Raw genomic sequence first — 20,097 nt, forward strand, 5'->3', positions numbered from 1 at the left:
GCTAACTTAACTTTGATTTTCTGAAAATACTTTTTTTTTTACCAGTATCTTTATATCAAACCTATTCACTCTAATTCTTCACAAAAGAGCTTTTTTTTTTGAGAACATCAAGAAAATTCTTCTTTGTTCTTATCCGGCATGCTGATGTGTATGAGCTGCCCACACGTTTGCTATTGGTCCGTCTTTGTTTGTGTTTGGCAGGTTATTTTGCACGTCGGCCAAGTTTAGCACTGGCATTTCAAATAATGAACGATTCAAGGCGAACTTGAATGCTAGTTCCTATTCCATTCAATTCTCAATGCCCAACTCTACACGAGCAAGTAGCTCTTGAAAGTAGCAATTATTGTGCGTTCAATTTGGTTCAAGTATGTTCTAATCACAAACCTTTTCCTGATTATTTTTAAAGAAGTATTCTCCAGATATTGCTGAAGGCTACGTCAATCATCAATGCAAAATTCGAGATGATTGGCTCACAACCTTTGGTGCTCCTTTGAGAACCAGATCAAAATTCTAATGTGCACCCGAGAAATTTTCTGTTCCTTTTCTTGTAGCTTAAAGGCAAAAAGCTGTACTAAGTGACATCATGTAAGACTATACTCAAGGTAGCCGTCACCGTCAATCAATGTCATTCGTAGCGAGTGCAAGACGTCATTTATCCACTGACAAGTCCCTCTCCCCTTCCACTTCCAAGGTTCAGTAACACCTTAGTGCTCAACTAAAATTCCTTAAACTGTAAACGTTCCGTCTCGCACTGTCATCCATTTTGACAAGAGTGACATTGGGAACAAATGAAAACACTTCATGACAATTGATTATTTCTTCTACTCTTTATATTACAAATCCAATTCAAATTTGCTACTTTTAAAAATTAAAAACATTTCATTAAGGCCTGTCTCACATGCAGGCTGGTCAACCTAATCCAGTTGTGAAGCTTTTTGTTGTCAACCTTTACGGGCCGACGCACACGCTAGAGCTCATGCCTCCAGACAGCCTCAAACTACGGTGAGAACTTCATTTCTCTCATGTGAGGATAATAAAATATGTGTGAGCCATTTGCTTAATAACGCGCAATATAGCAATTCACATTATACAAACAATTTCACAATTCATTTACTGAGAACAAAATGTGATAATCTTTCTCCCCTTAGGGACCATTATGTGACCATGGTGAAATGGATCAGCAAGACGCATACATCTGTCAGATGGTTGAACCGGGCTCAGAACATCTCCATTTTGACTGTGTGCGACACCACCACGGGAGCCTGTGTCACGGTATGTGCCCTCCAAAAGAGTGGAGACCATGTAGGAGGAGATAGAGTTCATAAGGAAGTGCCAGAAGAGCTCCACTTGCGGATGATGTCAAGTGGGTCGCCCGGAAGTGGGCCGTTGGAGACAGCTTTCCACTCCCGAACGTGCATCCATGTGTGACAAACACCTTTCCTTTCAGCTGTGCTGCGATAAATTTGGGAAAATTATTGAAGATAAATTGCCATGTGATCAGATTGTTGGGGATAAAAGAAGAAAAGGAAAACATACACTTTGCTTTGTGTCTTTTTTAGAGACATGAAGAAAATTCGGAGCTCTGGCTTTCCAAACAGGTGAACTGTTGTTTTCCCTTTTTTGTTATTTTAGAATGCAATTTTACTATGTTCCTTTCTACTAAACATATATGAAATAATTTGATACTTTGAATCCATTTTTTAAAAATTCAGAGAAAGTTTCCCCTCTTTTTTTCTACATCTTTTTCTTCACTGACTGATCGGTATCATCAGTCACGGTCCATTTCTCTCCAGTAGAAACTTTTGGCTTAAATTGTCTCTAAAGATGATGTCTCTTTCTTTCCTGTAGAACCAAGAGCCAGTGTTTTCAAAAGATGGCAAAAGATTCTTCTTGACTGTTCCAGTGAAACAAGGAGGACGTGGAGAGTTTCATCACATCGCTATGTTTAATACTCAGGTGAAGTTTTATTTGTCTTGAAATTAAAATTGAAAAAAATGCCACATTTGGTGTGCCACTCCTAATTTCTTTACCATTAAATCAGATATAATTGTGGCATATATCTTAATTTTATGGCTCTATAATGAAGCATGATTACCCGACCTCTTCTATTTGTGTGAATGATAGCAACCTTGTTAGTCAGTCTTGACACAATGGAAATAAGGAACTGCATGTTCCCAATCATCCATCCATTATGTGTCCATCATCATCCTTTTTTCATGACCACGTGTTCATGTAAGAGTCTCTAGTCACGTTGGATGTGTTACAGAATACATTTACAATATATAACAACCTTTCCCAAATTTAATGATTCTTTACAATATGTTATATGTGCCTCGCTTCCCACTAAACCAAACATGGTATTCAGAATAATATTGAAAAATCACCCTTTCTTTTTTTCTTTTTTTTAATCCATCTCTTGGGATGGCTGTCAAGTGACATCACAGTGCCCAAGGGCTCAAGTAACGGACCAATCACCTGTTTCCGGGCTATGGTCATATTACGTTCACAAGTTCAGCCCTTAGGCACTTTGTGTCATTTTCAGTCAGTGTAAAAAGAATTTCTGACTCGTCTTCCCTTTTAAATTGTATTTGAAGTGTAATAGCGTTTTGATATTGCGTTTCTGGAATTTGAATTAATTTTGGCACTCACTGTATTATCGAGTCACTAATAATTAACAAAAATGTGCAGATGTTGTCTTTCTCATCTCAGTTCAGAGCAGATGAGAATGAAGTCCGACATTTAACATCAGGAAACTGGGAGGTGACCAAAATCCTTGGCTATGATGAAAACACTAATAACCTGTAAGTTGAACTCATGATATGATCAACTCTTGTTTTATGAAAGTATTAAAGGAGTGCACTTTATTATCATCTTTTTCTAGTTATTTTCTCAGCACGGAAGGCTCTCCACGAAGACGGCAACTTTACAGGTTTTTCTTCATTCCTTTTCGTTGTAATAGTGTATTTTTTTTCAGTATTGCTGCTAGGTGGAGATAATAAATCTTATAATCTAACCCAGAAAAGTTTTTATTAAATCCACTTAAGTATTTTGCGAGCAGTTGTTTGTACGCTTTCTTTTTTATTTTTTGTAATTTTTAGTTTTGTTCCAGTTTGATTAATATTCTCTTTAGCCTCTCTTTGCACTTTTCTTGGCTATCATAGCTGCAAATTAATGGATTAATGATTTTTTTTTATACTGCATAGTATTGAGCTTTTTTTTTTTTAGTTTTCCACATTGTCTTACTTGTTTTCTCTTTCCTTTAGGGTGGAAACTGTGGGATTGTTTCCACGATGGTGTTTAACATGCGAGCTAAATAAGGCCCACTGTTTGTACTTTGATGCTGTTCTTAGCCCAACGCACCAGCACATTATCCTCTACTGTAAAGGTAAGTAATCATATATAGGAGGGTCTCTTCACCATTCAGACAACGGAGTCATAATTTATCGTAAATAATTTTCCGCCCAAATTTGACCCGACTTCAAAGCCACTTACATTTTTTTTCTTCTTCTTTTCTGTAATGCATCTTTACGACTTATATTCCAGAGCGAATTTATAGTAAATAGAATGTGAACCTGCTTAAAGAAATGTGTATTCATTTGACCTTGTACCTCAGCCAAATGCCTCGCTGATGTTTCTACCATAATCCGAGGAAGTTGAAGGACAATTAACGGACAAGTGACAACTATATGTCAGCATGCTGAAAAGATAAATATGTACGGAGAGATTTAACATGTCTACTTTAGCTACTCCATCCATTCCTCTTGGTCTGATTGCCTCTTTCTTAGACCTACAGCTGTCTAAATACAATCCTTGACAGACTCTTTTCAGGACCTGACGTTATCGCTGAGCTCTGACCCAAAAACCGTTGCTTTAAAAAGAAAACCCATTATGTGCTAAGTTAAATAAATGGGAGCATAGAATTAAGAGGATTTATTAACTCTATGTTTTATAATTACTTTCAGGTAATGATATTGTGTTTTGAGTAACTCTTTTAGTAGAGAATGACTCTTCGTTGTTTTTGTGTATTCAATTTATTTTGGCAGATGAGAGTGCTTCATGCTCAGAAGCATTTGGCCTTTTGGTGTAATGATTTATGGTACAATAACATTGTTCCCGCTCCCTAAAGCAATAAAAGGTGGAGAAAACTTGATTTCAGTTGCCCAAGCTCACATAGCACCTGCTTTTTCATCAGGAAAAACAAGCTTGTATAATTTCAATCATAAGATGCTTTTAATAAGTTGAATGTTTTCATGCAAGTACGAACATAACAAATCGCTTTGAGTGAGACACAAGTGGGCATCACAATGCAAAGGTCGAAACAAATACAGCTTGCCGAAGGATAATGAGAAAAATAAAGAAACTAAGTGCTTCCGTTTATGTAAAATGGCAGAGAGGGTAGTTCTATTCAACGAATGTTTTTTCTGCCAAGAACTATAATTGTTCAGACAAATATGAATGCATCCTAGAAGCTGAGGATAAAGTGAATGAAAATTCGACCGATTTGAACCGTTCCTCCTCTATATCTTTGTTACTTGGCAACAGACTAATGGCTGGAAGTAAACTGCAGTTGTTTGTTTGGAATGAAATTTGCGCTACCGTTAGCCAGTGCCAATGACGTCCGATATGAGGTGATCGCAGGATTCCAATTTGAGCATCCCTGAGCACTCATACTGGTAATTTCCGACCTCAATTATGTTCATTTCTTACACCGATGAACAACCTGACAACAAGTGGACTTTGCTTCATTTCTCCCCCTAAAAATATAGAGTGAGGCATTTTTTTTCTTTATTTTATTCAAGTAATACCTGGCCAAGACTGGCAGCAATAAAAAAAATAAAATAAAACAATTTACGCAAATACAAAGACTGCAAAGTAGACAGCACGGAATTATCGATTGAACCAACGATGAGACATTTGCCACAATTAATTATAATTTTTCATTTTAGGTCCTGGAACACCAATGGTGATCTTACACAGTCTCAATAGTTCAAGTAAGGAACTCTATATTTTTCTTGATCCTGGCAGTGGTGCTTAGTAAAGTGTTTCTTGAGCAGAAGTCCTGGTAACTTTACAGAGGAAAAAAAAAAAAGGGTGGGTAGGGGGTAATGTAAAAAAAAAAACAAAAAAAACATGCATATTAAATCATTTTTCCATCATTTACACACCATGTGTAATTTTTTTTTATCAAAGACTAAAAAATGAATAATTTAAATGAATTAAAAAGGGAGTGGAGCCTTTTTTATTATGTCATTATTCAGTGTTGTGTGTAGAAATTTAAGGTTGAATTAATTCCATTTTGGAACATAGCAAAATGTGAAAAAAGAACATCTCTGTCAATCCTTTCCGGATGACCTGGACACCTTGCCTATCAGTTAACAGCTGTGCTGCAGAAAAGTCATTTGCTCAGTCTTATCTGGATATGTCTTCCGCCCACAGCTGGGAACCGAAGACCCCTGGCGGTTCGGTTCTATAATGACACTTGTATTGATTTGAGGTTTTCCATCAGAAAATCAATCTAAATTCCATTTCATTTAGTCTCCTCCCAAGTATCTTCGGTTTGGAGAAATGGGAAAGCCCCAGAGGTCACGTTCGCTCTAAGTATTCTTGTTATTGCTATAACTTTTTATACAAAGAGAGAACAATTTAGCACTGCCTCATTTATTCCAAATTGGATTCAGGTATTTAACAAGCCCTTAATCCTCAGTTTGTGTACGTATTACTTTTTTTTTTTTCATGCAATGAATAACCCGCTTGACATTCTCTTCCTTTTTCAGATTACTACATTCTTGAGAGCAACTCCATGCTGAAGGCAGCCTTGAACTACAAAAGGATCCAGCTAACGGATTTCAGGACTGTTTCAATCGGACATTTTGGTGAAAAATAAACTCTCGCATAGTGCATCCTGATAACCACTGAGAATTATTTCTCATATAATAGCCGCTCCTTTTCCCTTTGTATAGACTTACCTTTGAAAATCTCCTATCCGCCTGATTTCTCGGAATCTCGTCACTATGGACTCCTCTTGGTAGTGTATGTACCTGAGTGCTGCTATCACCAATTACTAGCATAATGATACAAGAAATGAACGCTATCCAGCATTTCAGCAAAACATACATTTATTACATCATATAAGTGGTTCAGAAAATGGATGGCTAGATGGATGGATGTTACAGAACAATCTTATTTCTGTGCACTCTTAATTAGGGTTTCTTTCAAACGGCTTACTGTCGTTTTTTTTTTATGCTTTCCACAGCGATGGCTTCCCAGGTGGTCAGACTGTGAGTGACCGCTTTGCTCTCAGCTGGGACTCAGTGCTGGTCAGCTCAGACAACATTATTGTGGCTCGTCTCGATGGGCGGGGTAGCGGTTTTCAGGGCCAGAGGGTCTTGCATGAGGTCCACCAGAGACTGGGCACTGTGGATGTTCAGGACCAAATTGCAGCAGTGGAGTATGTTTTCTATTTTTTTATATGTATTTTATTCAGATATAATATGAGAAAATAATTTGCCATTAGGCTCTTAAAACAATCAGAATATAATCAAAATGAGGTCGGAGAGTGGAGTGTGAGGAAACTTAACTGAGCCACACAGAGTTCTGACATGTTAAGCTTGTGTGGTTTGACTATAGTGTGAATTTATAGTCCTAGAAAATAGTAACAAAAAAAACCCCAATAGCTACTAGTAATGATTTTTTTTTGCCTGCTGATTTTAAGTTGCATTGTACCCGTGTCCAAAAGTGCAATCTTGTGTTCTTGCAGCTACATGATGAGCTTTCCATACATCGATAAAACTCGGATAGCAATTTTTGGAAAGGTGAGCCTATACAACTTGTCATACTTACACGCAGAAAATCATTTTTTTTAAATTGCCTTTTGCCGTTAGGCTATTCACAAACATTTGATGGAAGAAAGTAAATGCCACGAACCGAGACAATGTTGTTTATCAGGATTTTAGGATTTTTTTGTTCTTATCTTGCAACATGCTTCGTATTATCAACCTATGTTGTGCAATAACGTTTTTTTTCTTTTGTTCAGGGTTATGGAGCCTATATCGCATTAATGCTGCTTAAGTCTACGGACAGTGTCTTCAAATGTGCATGTGCAATGTCCCCCATGACAGATTTGAAGTTGTATGGTGAGCATAAAACCTTTCACAAAACACAATATAACGGCAAGCTATTTCATCACAGCATTCGCCTACAGGAAGAAAAATTCCAATATGGTAATGCAGTATTGCATTCATGTCTCGAGGCTGGATAGACTTTATAACAAAGGATGGGAATGCTATTTAGTCATACAAATAACAAGGAAGCTTTTACATAAAAAGTGTAATTTTTCTTTTGCGTAGCATCAGCCTTCTCGGAGCGATACCTTGGGATGCCTCTACGAGATGACAGCAGATACCAGGTTTGTTCACCGCTACTCATTTGTGTGTCAATACTCATTGAAAACTGCTTGCGGTGACATTCCTAATATACAATACATGTCAGTGTCAATTCTATCACAGTAAGAGAAAACTGTGATTCATGTTTTGTATTTAGATATGCATTTAGCAATCCGGGTTTTTTTTTTTTTTTTGCCGCAGAGGTAGAAAAATTGCAATTGTGTTTAATGTTGTGACATTTAATTGCCCCCCTTCATATTTTGTCACTGTGTGTGTGTGTCTGTGTGTGTGCATTATTCTGTCGTCAGAATGAAAATAAATTTCCATTATTCTTTTCATTTGATCACATCTGACATACATTTTCTCCAACATGTCTGGCGGCATATCTATGAATTTTCAATTACCACTGTCTTTGTTTCTTGTTATGTAGCGTCACTCTCTTAAATCTAGTTACCCAAGTGCAGTTGGTAATTTCTCATTACCTTCCAGTTCTCCAGTGTGCTGCAGAATGTTCATGCACTTAGAGACCAGACACTGATGCTGGTGCACGGCACAGCAGATGGTAAGTGAAAATAAATTGTCCGTAAATGAATGTACTGGATCTGTTGTGCATCAATGCTGAGCACAAAGAAGCAAGTATTTCTGGAATGTAATGAAGCAAATAGTTTTAATCAAAAAAGAAAAGGAAAGTGTGTTGCCTGAAGTGATGCAGAAATTTTCAGAGGATTGCAAGCTCTGATGAGCAATGAATGCCAAATTTGTCGATGCATTTCAATTCTACCGCAACCTTGATTTGAGCAGGAACTATGCTGACACGTTTTTTATTTGCAGCTAACATCCACTTCCAACATACTGCTGAGCTTGTCAAGAACCTCGTGAAAGTTGGAGCAAATTACTCAATGCAGGTGACTGTCGCCGAAGTAACACCCTGGAAAAACACTTTGTGTCCATTGGAGATGTGCTTGGGGGGGAAAAAAAAAGCACAAAATAATAAATTCAAACATTGCTAAATGTAGCAGATGTACTGCACAGTTAGATTGGACATAGTTGTCCAATTACTATTAAATGCAATTACAAGCTAAGCTTATAAAATACATGTAGTATAATAGCGTCAATCTTTGAATTAATGATACACAAATAAATACAACTACAAAAATACCTTGGAACATTGTGAGTGCATACTAGTATTGAGAGTTGGGCTTGTCGTGCAAATTATTTTAGTCTTGTAGTGGTGCAAATTTTAATAACTGCTAACATTTGTTAGCAATAAGATAGGAACAATTGTGGAGAAAATGCCAAGGCATATAGATAAAGGATTTTACATTTTCTGTGAGGTTGCGTTTTATTTGTTGTTGTTTTTTTATGTATGTTTATATGTTAACAGTTGTTATGCTGGCATTTAGCAAGCTGGAAAGCTCTGTGTGTGCAGAAAGCTCTGAAGGAACATGAAACAGATTGCGGCAACAGCGGCCTGTTTGATTATGACATTAAAATTACAATTGTTCATGTCAGCTCAATGGGGGAAATTGAGTTTTCCTGAATTTTTTTTATTATCCAAATTTGTGTCGTGAGTTGATCCACTTAACTGTGTGAGAGTTTTTTTTAAAATGTTTTTCTTCATCCACGATGTGGCTTAGTTTTCTGCACATTAGGCCTTGCTGTATTGTGCAGAGCAGATGGCGGTCAGGTGACAAATGCGTTTGTCGACCAGCAGTGTTAGCAACAGAAGGACGTACCTGATGGTTCCTTAATCGGAACACCCAACATGATTTATATCATCCAGACTCATGTGCCTTCTCCCGTTCCAGCTCTACCCAGACGAAAGCCATTTCCTGTCTCACCAAAGCAACCAGCACCTCTATGCCACTCTTACGAGCTTCTACAGGGAGTGCTTGAAGGAGGAATTACTCCCACTGATTGAGGATGATGAAGAGGAGGAGGAGGAGTAGCCAGAAGACCTTTTTGCATTTGGACCATATTTTAGAGATGGAGACGGACAGCATAGTTTAGAGCTGCTCGTGTGTTATAAAGGCAACATATGGACACCTAGGATGACAATGACACTTTTTATTGCGAGGACTTGAGGTAGGAAATGGTCTCTTAAATAATTTCAGTCAAAGCACACTGAACACTGTCCTCGTCTATTGCGGGATCACATCATGCTTCAGCATTATTACAGTTGCATGGTTTTGTTCATTCCCTTCACTCCCGGACTCTTTTGTGGTAACGTTTTGAGGACAACACGTCTTAACATCCTCGGACTTTTTGGATTTATTGGATTGAATCTCTGGCGAAAAATGAAATACGATTTTGGGGTCAGGAACACTTGTATGTGTAAAAAATTTCGCAAAACAAATTACTCAAACTCCTTCCAAAAGTCCTTCCTAACATTGTTGGATAGCTTCACAAAGTGTTTTACTTAAATGAGAAAAATAGAAAACTTATACCTCACTATTGAGCAATGTTTTTCTCGTCAGATATTCTATTCATTTCTCATGAGAGGAGGCTCGATATTGATGCACAAGGAAATGCTCCCCGGCCACTCAAATCCTAAATAAGTGCAATTCCCTCCACCATTGTACATCAAAACATTTTATGTCACCACAAACACAACTATGTCACATTTATTGTACAGGGGTTTTGTGTCGACATGTAAAATGCCTTATAAGGTTCAACATCCTGTAATATATCTTGCTGGCGGTGGTAGTTTTCCATTAGTAGTGTCACGTAAACCGATGTCAACTCAGGTGTTTGAGAAATAGACGCAGTTTAAGATCTGAAAGATAAAACTCTCAGTCTGCCGTATGGTCTCAATGACGTTTCTACATGACGATAATAAATAACAGGCCATACAGTAATAATTAATTTCACAATATTATTTAATACCAATGCAGGCAGTGACATCGCTAAAATGGTGCATAATCTTTTTTAGGATATTCTCCAAAGACCTACTATTTGAAAATATATTACAAGTTATCAAATGGACTTTTTTGCAGAATCGCTAAGGTGTTTGCATGTCTCCAGAGAATGTGTCAGGTTTTGACACATTTTGTACAGTACAATACAGCAAAGTGTGTACATAAATATATTTTTGAGATGTCTCGTAGAAAGTTGAGTCGAAAGGGAATTCATTGATTTGACTTGGGTGTATCGTATGGTTATGTTTCTATTGTGTTTTATCTCTACAATAATTCTTAGAATGGATTTTGTAATGCTTGGTGTTTTTTTTCCTTGTCATTTTAAAATGGGGGGAAAATGGAATGGACAGGGTGGTTGTGTTGGGGTTGTTGTGATTGTCCTCTAGCAATGGGAATAAATAGATCAATAAAAAAAATCAATTAACACTTAAGTGTATTGAGTCACCATTGTACACACATAGCCATTGGCATTGACTTAGACAAATATGATGAGGGATTTGTGTCAAAATTAGTCACACAAATACATCCCCAAATTTTACATGTTTTTCAAATCCACAAATATAAACAAATCCACAAATATAATTATGATTTTCTTGTGTTTTTCAGATCCACAAATACAATTGTGATTTTGTGTGTTTTGAATCCAAAAAGAAATTTGGGATTGTATTGTTTTGTCCAATCAAAAAATATGTTGATGATTTTCACATGTCTTTTTATTGTTGTGGCTGCATTTAGCACTTGTAAATATGTAATTCTTTTGGAAATATTTATTTTACATTGTTTAGTGAAATAGTACTAATTAAATCAAGTTGTCAGCAGAATTCTGACTTTAAAGTGGGAATTCTCACTTTAAAGTCAGAATTGTGAGAAAAAAAAGGCAGAATCCTGTCACCCCCTTTTTTTTTTTTTCCTTCACTGGCCCTAATCCTCTTCTGTACGAATGCGATAGAGGAATAAGCCAATGGATCTTTTGGAAACACCCTTTTTGGAAGACGGACATCCACTGCTAGACAATGTTTGTGTACAGCCTCGAGTTGTGGCTCAAAGATCAGGTTTGCACATCCTCATTTCTTTCTGAACTAACAACTTTCTATTGAGTTGAAAAAAATAGCTGTGTTCTTATTTGAATAATGTTCACTACTTGATGGCCAAATGAAGCGTTGAAGTTTTCCAATTAAAAAAAACAAAGAAAAAAAGATTTGCACTTTGGCTGGCACAAAATTTTTACTCTTAGTTCTGCATAAGTGGTTGGCACAAATTAAAGTGGTGCTCATTGTCTACATCAATTTCAACTGGCTTCTGGCAAGCAATTTGACATTGGTGCGGTGCAGAAAAATGTTCATTTCCAATTAAATTGCAGAAACAATAATACACATCGAAGTAATAGCATAAAATTTGATTTGATCAAACAAAACATGTTTGTCTTCTTGTGTCCTGCAGATGTCAGTGTAAACTATTTTGGTCCTTGGGAACAGGAGCCACTGTTGTAAGCGCAGGATGACATCATCAGGTTGCCGTTACGTTTTGTCCCTTTGAAATGGGAAGGTGAAGACAAAGGTGAGTGTGAGGAGGACCAAGGGGCAGAACCTCCTTGCTGCAGCTCAAGCCAACACATGAAAACAGAAAGTGATTCAGACCACTTGGGACCATCACAAGCACAAATTGACAACTTGAATCTGTCTTGACACTGCTGGTGATGCCACAAGTCATACTGAAAATAAATGCTGGGAATGTTCCCAATGTGGGAAAATATTTAGTTTTAGAAATGATTTGAAAATCCACATGAGAATCTACACTGGAGAAAAACCTTTTTCTTGCTTAAATTGTGGGAAAAGTTTCCCCCCCAAGGGAAATTTACTAAGACATCAGAGCACACACCGGAGAAAAACCTTTTGGCCGCTCAGATTGTGGTAAATCATTCAATAGAAAGAGAAATTTAACAAGACATTGTATCGTACACACTGGAGAAAAAACATTTACCTGTTCAGATTGTGGCCAAAGCTTTTCCTTAAAGTCACATCTAACAAAACACAAAAAAGAGAGAGACTTTTGTTTGCTCAGTTTGTGGTCAAAGCTTTGCTGAAAATGGTACTTTGATAGTGCACGCAAGAACACACTGGGGAAAAACCATTTGCCTGCTCGCTGTGTGAACAAAGTTTTACTCAAAAGTCCCAATTGACAAGACACGTAAGAACACACACTCGAGAGAAAGCATAGTTTGTGGTAAACTGTTCAGAATACAGGCCAGTTTAACAGCACACTTGAGAATACACACTGGGGAGAAACCGTTCAGTTGCACTTTGTGTTTTAAAACTTTCACTGTCAAACATTTGCTCAAGCGCCACAGAAGTGTTGATTGATGAAGCTGAAGAAAGACCTGAAGCAACTCGTGTTATTCCGACATAGGAATTTTTATATAGTGGTATATGTAGTGAAAATATTAGTCATATGAAAACTGTACCGAAGAAATTTTAATTGTCATTTCTTCTTAGTATTTTCTTAGTTTGCACGTTAAAAAAAAAAGAAGACTAATTGGCTGCAGACTTAGACTTAGACTTAGACTCAACTTTATTAATCCCTTGGGATCACTCCTTCAGCGGAAATTGCTTTTAACTTTCGTACTTAGAACATTCCAGAATATGTGTATTAATTAATTATGTATATAATATGTACTTTTCTACCTCTACATATTAGGGGTTTAAAAAAACAACTGATCTGTTTATTAGCGAATGAAGATATTTATAATTAATACATAGTTTTGTAAACTGTTTGTGTTTACCTGATTCATACCCCATGCCAGTAGGTGGCAGTAATGCACCTAAATAGTAATTGCTAAAGACAGTGCACTACTGCTTGCTGTCAAAAACCAAACGCGCTTCGATAAATAATTCATCCCGAGTTACTTCTGAACAGATTGAAGCCTCGACTCACTACCTCCGTCACCACTTTATTGGACTAAAACATAATTCAGTAAGTCTGTGTGTCTTCACTAATTCGTCTCGATGCGCCTTGAGACTTGCTAGGCTAGCTTCGTTTAGCATAGCAAAGCGAGATTCGAAACTCGTTTGTTAGCGACACATCGGTTGATTGAGATTGAGTGTCGGCATTGTCGTGTGGAAATGTGTGCAAGATCGAAAGCAGAGTACGACGAGGAACTTTGTGGGAAGAATGAAGACATCAAACGTCAACGACGAGACGCTGGTCTCAATCAACCATCCATCAACAATCCAGTTGGGCTACTCAAAGCAGGTTTGTATGTTTACGACAAAACCCTAAACCATCATTAAAAGCAGTTGCTGTCTAAAGAACTTCAATATTTTGGGCTTCCTATTATTTAAAAAAATAATACACTACTATATACTATTGAACACTGATTTGGATAAACAATATGACTAGTCTGCTATAGATTTGGAGAGTATTTACTGTTCAGAAGCTGAATTCCTGAGGATTTGGACCACCTAAACAATGAATTGATTATTTAAAAAAAAAACTAAATTAAATTGATAATATATTAGATGCAGATGAATCCTTGAACCTCTTTCGACACCAATACACCACTTGACATCTGACTTGTCCAAATCTAATTTGTGATTTTGTAATCTGATCCCTGTAGACATCAGTGAAAACTATCTTCGTCTTGAGCAACATGAGTCAGAGTCTTCTCACGTCAAAGAGGAGCCAGAGCCTGCCCTTATTACAGGAGAAGAGGAGCCAGAAACCATCCTTGTTAAAGAGGAAGATGAACCAGAGGCCCCTCACCTTAAACAGGAAGACGACGTCATCAAGTTGCCATTGAGTTTTTCCTATTTCAAGAGTGAACATGAGAGTGAGGAGCACAGAGGGGCAGAGCCTCCAAATAGCAACTCAACAGGTGATGCTGACCACCGTGGACCATCACTAGCATGTAGTGATGACTCACCATCACACTTCCTTGGTGATGATGAGGATAATAGACAGTCTGAAAGGGGCACGACATGTCCCATCGACAACAAATGCTGGCAGTGTGGTCAGTGTGGGAAAACATTTTGTTCCAAGGGGAATTTGAATGTTCACTTGAGAAAACACTCTGGGGAGAAACCTTTCACCTGCACGGTTTGTGGCCAAAGCTTCACTGAAAGAGGCACCTTGACAGTACACACAAGAACACACACTGGGGAGAAACCTTTTGCCTGTTCATTTTGTGACGAAAGCTTCTCTGTAAAGGCAAGTTTAACCAGACACACAAGAATGCACACCGGAGAGAAACCATTCGTGTGCTCAGTTTGTGGTAAGAGCTTCATCGAAAAGGGGACTTTAGTCAAACACACACGAACGCACACAGGAGAGAAAAGTTTTGTCTGCTCAGTTTGTGGTAAATGCTTCTCGGAGAAAGGCACTTTGAGAAAACACACAAGAATACACACTGGAGAGAAAGCCTTTGCCTGCTTAGTTTGTGGGCAAAGCTTCACTGTGAAGACAAGTTTGACAAGGCATACGAAAACACACACAGGAGAGAAACCTTTTACCTGCTCAATTTGTGGCAAACGCTTCGCTGCAAAGTCTTGTTTGGTGAGGCACACCCGAATACACACTGGAGAGAAACCATTTGTATGCTCAGTTTGTGGCAAAGGTTTTGCTCAAAAGCCAAATTTAACAGTGCACAAGAGAATACACACACGGGACAAACCTTTGGCCTGCTTAGTTTGGGGTCAAAGGTTTGCGAAAAAGATGCCATTAAAAGGACACAAAGGGAGACACACGAGGGGAAAACATGAATTGTGGGGACACAAACGTGCTGCTGAGAAGGGTAGCGGACAATGAAACGGTTGCCTGTTTAATCTGTGCTGATCGCTACCTGGAAATAAACCTTTTGCCTGATCGGTTTGTGGAAAAAAACTTTGTGATAAAGGAAGTTTAACACACTGATGAAAAATCTTTTAACTGCTCTGTTTGTAGCCAAAACTTCACTTGAATGGGGTGTTTTAATTTTACACACAAGAACACACACTGGGGAAATACTTCTTTTCTGATGAGTTTGTTGTAAAAAAAAACAAAAAAACACTGTCACTAAAAACCCAACTTTAACACTACTCAGAAACTACACTGAAGAGAAACCTTTTGCATGCTTGATTTGCGGTAAAACCTGCTATTGAAGGTCATTTTAAACAAAACACACGAGAACAGTGTGTCCATAAAGAAGTTCTACTAAAAGAAGTGTTCAGAGACAAGTGTACTGGTGAAAATATTGAAACTTGTTGAAGTTGGTGGGCAGAAAGCAGGCAGGTGAGAACTTGTATGGAGCATTGTCATCAAGTCACCAATAGATGTCGCCATTTGTTCTGCAAATTGATGATCAATGGTGCATTTTATTTAAAACCTATGATTTACCCACACTATCAAGTGTCACTTTATTCTCTGTAAACATATTTTGCTTTGATTCATAATGAAGCCGAGCTGCTCACCGTCCGTTCCTCCTGCTACTGCTGCTTCAACAGCGGACGTGCAGGGACTCTGAGGCTGCGGTGCGCCACCGCAGGAGTCCAGATGGGTAACACGACGTCCTGCTGCGTCCCCGCCACCCCGAAAGTCCACTCCAGACTGGAAGAGGACCACACAGAACCGAACCTACGCCAGGAGGAGACACTAACAAAGAACAATCTGCAACACATCAGTGACATCGAGAACATGGACGGTAACGTGAACGCAACACTTTCCATCGAGCTCAATTTGGCTAGAAAGTAGTTGACAGAATAAAATAAACAGTCAAAACATGGTGGAATGAGATTTAAAAAAAAAATCATGTCAACATCTGAACTCACAAATAGTGGTAGGTCCAGCTTGTTTCAGTATGTGACAACAAAAATGTCAGGAAAAGTCTACTAGAACATCTGAAATGTATTTAGGGTTAGGGTTAATTGGGGGAATCTGTTTCCTGTATGAGTGTTTTCTTGTAAGGGGCTGATGCTTCCCATCAACATTTGGATTCTGTAAAGACAAAAACAAAAACTGAAAGGAGCAGAAGCGCGAGAGCAGTGGTTGTTGAGCTGGCAGGCAAGGTGTTGTGTTGTTCATGGATTATTCACCAGCGTCTCCTCTTTCGTCCTCTTTCAAGCTTCCAGGAGGAGGAGACGTGCAGTCATGCAAGCAAATCCGGCGTATACAATATTTTAAATATTCAATAAATAATCAGCACTATTACATAAAATTTTACTTAAAAAACATTTTCCACCCACATTGGAATTGTGGATGTTCATGTTTTAAAAGAAGGTCCTCAGCCAGATCCAATAGAATAGAACTGCAAGAAAAAGCACAATAAATGTTACACTCGCATTTCATCAGGATGAGATTCAAATTTGCCGTGGTTTGTTAATCCAATTTCTAACGCAGATGTGTGTCCCCAGAATTGGACACGATGTTGAGTCCAGCAGATCATCCTCAAAGCTGCACCATGTTCCTCAGCAAATCCATGAATGACGGTGAGGTCATTTTCTTCCAATAATCTTATGCATATATGACAAATTACGGAATTTAATCCAATGTAACGTACTCCAATTCCTTATTTCATTCCAGAATGTAACATTTCATAATGCAACGTATCACAAAGGAACATAATACAGTATGCTGCAATGTAATGTAACATAACATCATGTATGGTGATCTAATGTGCACAACATTTTGTTAGGAAACAAACCGTAACATATGTTACATGTAACACAATGTAACATTTGTTACAAATACCTCAACGTAACACAGTGTAACACAGCATATTGTCCTGCGGTATACCATGTGCAATGTAACTTCTGATGCTAACATAGGAAATTAATTTGAAAGCTAACACTGAAGTAAACATCAAGAGCTAACTAACATTAGAATCTAACATTAGAAACAATCATGAAGCTAATATTGGACGTATCGTATAGAATCTAACATTCTTCTTGAGCTGTAACATCGGGAAAGCTAATGCCAGGTTGTGAATGGTGACAACTCCTTTTTGTGTTTTGCAGTACGAGAAAGACAGAAGATTCATTTCATCCGCTACGTGAGTTAGCACTATCATCTCCGGTAGCTGTCCATCACTTTCTTCAGGCCCACTTAAGACAATCCTTATGCGTGCGTGTGGCGTGTGGTTTAGCGCGGTCCGACCAGCAGATGGAAGTATAGCTCCTGCTCCACTATCTTTCTTGATGAGAACACGGTCAGCAGGCCTCACCTGAAATACACTATCAAATGGTAAAATCGTTATAAATTAATACAGTTGGAATCGAGCAGAATAATATGTTCAATTTTTTGTTTTTTTAATTCGCAGTGTAGCGTTGGCGATTTACTACCACATAAAGAACAGGTGAGAGGTTGAATGTTGTCTTAGATGTCATTGATTGATTGATTGATTGATTGATTGATTGCTTGATTGATTGATTGATTGATTGAACGTCTCCTTGCAGGGATGACAACGAAACGCCGCTTCTGGACATTTTTGACGAGAGACTTCACCCTCTCTCGGTGGGACGTCTGCCTCTTGTGTTTATTTATTTATTTTTTTACATCCAGGTTCATTTCTTAATTTGGCCTGCAGAGATCGCAGCAGGTGCCTGGCGACTACGCTCGCCGGGACCCAGACCAGAGGCAGGTTTACCGCTTTGTCCGCACGCTCTTCTGCGCCGCCCAGCTCAGGTCTGAGTGCGCCATTGTCATGCTGGTGAGGAAACAAGGCGACTGTTGCATTTTTAAATGGCTCACATTCAACAAAAGAACAACTAATGTTCTAGGAACATCATAAAACACAACAATTTTCAAACTTTTCAAAACCCAATGTTCCATTTCCTAACACAACACACCACACCACAATGTAACTCCTAATGTAACGTACACACAATATGTTTTACACAACATACAACAGCAAATAATATTTTACGTGTCAGGTGTACCTGGAGAGGCTTCTGACGTACGCGGAGGTCTCCATGAGTCCCGCTACGTGGAGACGAATGGTGCTGGGTGCTGTCCTGCTGGCGTCCAAAGTGTGGGACGACCAGGCAGTGTGGAACGTGGACTACTGTCACATCCTCAAAGACATGACCGTGACCGACATGTACGTCATCAGCAGCCGCGTCGGGGCTGCATTTAGAACTTCAACGAGTTACTTTACCACTATCTGTTGTGCTTGTTTTCTGATAGGAACGATCTGGAGCGTCACTTCCTGGAGCTTGTGCAGTTCAACATCAACGTGCCTTCGAGTGTTTATGTCAAGTATTACTTTGACCTGCGCTCGCTCTCAGAGGCCAATGACCTCAGCATCCCGTTGGAGGCCCTCAGCCACCAGAAGGCCCAAAAGCTGGAGGTACATCCTTCTCACTAGCCTGCGATCATCTAGGTCCAAAATGTGTCAACTTGTTTCTTTAAAATGTGACAGTCTGAAGACATGGAAGGTGATCTTGAAGCAAAACAAGTTTAATGAGACGCTTTTGTTGTATCTTCAGGCTATTTCCAGACTGAGTGAATCCACATTCAAGGAAGCACGGCGAGCCTCCAGGAAGCGTTCGGCTAGTGTGGATCACCTGGACGGAGACACGTGGCTTCCTGCCATCCTCTCTTAAAACCACCATATTGGTGGACATGTTGCCGAGCAGCCTCTGAGATGCAACTCTTTGAATTTTTTAAAACGTATTTCTTTTTAGATTTAAGTATTTCCATAGACTGTTGAATTCACGAAAGCTCGATTTTCTATCTGCTTCTTTCCCACTATCAGTTAAAGGAAACCACAAAAGAGTCATCAGTTCTAGTTTTTCTTTTCTATTACCGACCACAGCATTGGTGCAATGACGTGAGGCGTTTCGATTGAATTTTATGGAGCTTCATATTTCAAGCGGGATTAAATTTAAGTCAACTATAAAGTCCAAACTGTTACTTGGAGTCAAAAATACAACTGGTTCATGAAGCAAATTTGAACGTTTAATTTCCATGCACATACAGATGAGATCTAAGTGTCTTAGTGTGAAGCACTTTGAGCATCTCATCTTGGAAACGCAATGCACTATGCAAATGAACCAATGTGGTTTCTGTTTAATGTTCAATCTTATTGTTTAACTGTTTGTTCCGTATTTCGTCACTTTTATCTGCGATCCAGATAGAAAGACAATCACGCTATTGTACCGTTACAGTAGGATTTTTCTGATATCTGGTGTTTCACTTCCTCTTCATTATAAACATGCTAAGTTCCACTTTTTTTAACCTCGGTTCACAGATAAAGAACAGCAACGGTCTTTCACACACAGAGAAAGCATTATTATTTAGCTCAGTGGTCCCCAACCGGTTACGTGTCAGAAATATTTTTGCGGACCGGCCTTTATATAAATAAATGATACATTTATATGAATAAATAATACATTTATAATAAATATATAAATATGATGAAATAAAATGATACGACTGGCATAAAAACAAGTATAAACAACATTTTTTTTTCATTATTTATTTATTTATTTATTTATTTATTTATTTATTTATTTTTTTATTTTTTTATTTATTTGTTTGTTTGTTTATTTATTTGACCTGAATTAATTGATTGTCAATAAAATAAATAAAAAGAAAATTCCTGTGCGGCTTGGCGGCCCGGTACCAAGTGACCCACGGACCGGTACCGGCCCCGGTCCGGTGGTTGGGGACCTCTGATTTAGCTGATTTGCAGTTAGGACCGTGTACTGGAAACAGCAGCGCAAATACAGAATAAAAGCAATATAAACGTCAGATGAATTTGGTACTTTAGTTTGTGTCAGCGCAGTATGTTCGCTAAGAACAACTCAAATTCAATCCACAAATGTAAG

At 38.4% G+C, this 20,097-nt stretch overlaps 3 protein-coding genes across 5 annotated transcripts in view; all 3 read left to right on the forward strand.

The window, feature by feature from the left end:
• The window catches only part of LOC125973714 (inactive dipeptidyl peptidase 10), a 43,813-nt gene extending 33,087 nt beyond the window's left edge, over positions 1–10,726 (forward strand). For 2 of the 3 annotated variants that reach the window (XM_049728174.2, XM_049728173.2), the window contains exons 10-26: positions 905–1,002; positions 1,149–1,272; positions 1,560–1,598; positions 1,849–1,956; positions 2,689–2,801; positions 2,882–2,929; positions 3,264–3,385; positions 4,947–4,991; positions 5,775–5,873; positions 5,961–6,030; positions 6,254–6,448; positions 6,758–6,812; positions 7,034–7,133; positions 7,347–7,405; positions 7,872–7,944; positions 8,214–8,287; positions 9,191–10,726. In XM_049728174.2, coding sequence (XP_049584131.1) covers positions 905–1,002; positions 1,149–1,272; positions 1,560–1,598; positions 1,849–1,956; positions 2,689–2,801; positions 2,882–2,929; positions 3,264–3,385; positions 4,947–4,991; positions 5,775–5,873; positions 5,961–6,030; positions 6,254–6,448; positions 6,758–6,812; positions 7,034–7,133; positions 7,347–7,405; positions 7,872–7,944; positions 8,214–8,287; positions 9,191–9,331 — 1,563 coding nt within the window. In that variant the 3' untranslated portion in view covers positions 9,332–10,726. The remainder of the gene's footprint in view (positions 1–904; positions 1,003–1,148; positions 1,273–1,559; positions 1,599–1,848; positions 1,957–2,688; positions 2,802–2,881; positions 2,930–3,263; positions 3,386–4,946; positions 4,992–5,774; positions 5,874–5,960; positions 6,031–6,253; positions 6,449–6,757; positions 6,813–7,033; positions 7,134–7,346; positions 7,406–7,871; positions 7,945–8,213; positions 8,288–9,190) is intronic. The other variant, XM_049728175.2, reaches the window with a different exon arrangement.
• Positions 10,727–13,093: 2,367 nt separating this feature from the next.
• On the forward strand, positions 13,094–15,157 carry LOC125973716 (zinc finger protein OZF). The gene is made up of 2 exons (XM_049728176.2): positions 13,094–13,549; positions 13,914–15,157. Exons 1-2 carry the CDS (start codon positions 13,420–13,422, stop codon positions 15,098–15,100), a joined length of 1,317 nt encoding a protein of 438 aa, XP_049584133.1. The 5' UTR covers positions 13,094–13,419; the 3' UTR covers positions 15,101–15,157.
• A 144-nt stretch (positions 15,158–15,301) lies between these two features.
• LOC125973717 (cyclin-Y-like) lies at positions 15,302–19,719 on the forward strand. Its single transcript, XM_049728177.1, has 10 exons — positions 15,302–15,971; positions 16,681–16,755; positions 17,284–17,318; positions 17,412–17,509; positions 17,586–17,621; positions 17,722–17,779; positions 17,853–17,975; positions 18,199–18,365; positions 18,452–18,614; positions 18,754–19,719. Exons 1-10 carry the CDS (start codon positions 15,824–15,826, stop codon positions 18,868–18,870), a joined length of 1,020 nt encoding a protein of 339 aa, XP_049584134.1. The 5' UTR covers positions 15,302–15,823; the 3' UTR covers positions 18,871–19,719.
• The last annotated feature ends 378 nt before the right edge of the window (positions 19,720–20,097 follow it).

This window comes from Syngnathus scovelli, chromosome 8 (assembly GCF_024217435.2).
Source record: "Syngnathus scovelli strain Florida chromosome 8, RoL_Ssco_1.2, whole genome shotgun sequence".
In the NCBI taxonomy this organism is placed as follows: domain Eukaryota; kingdom Metazoa; phylum Chordata; class Actinopteri; order Syngnathiformes; family Syngnathidae; genus Syngnathus; species Syngnathus scovelli.

Coding starts and splice junctions, on each gene's coding strand:
- LOC125973716 (XM_049728176.2), top strand. CDS start 13,420: ATGTGTGCAAGATCGAAAGCAGAGTACGACGAGGAACTTTGTGGGAAG. Junction 13,550..13,913: donor AGTTGGGCTACTCAAAGCAG/GTTTGTATGTTT, acceptor TGATCCCTGTAG/ACATCAGTGAAAACTATCTT.
- LOC125973717 (XM_049728177.1), top strand. CDS start 15,824: ATGGGTAACACGACGTCCTGCTGCGTCCCCGCCACCCCGAAAGTCCAC. Junction 16,756..17,283: donor CAGCAAATCCATGAATGACG/GTGAGGTCATTT, acceptor TGTGTTTTGCAG/TACGAGAAAGACAGAAGATT. Junction 17,622..17,721: donor TACTACCACATAAAGAACAG/GTGAGAGGTTGA, acceptor GTCTCCTTGCAG/GGATGACAACGAAACGCCGC.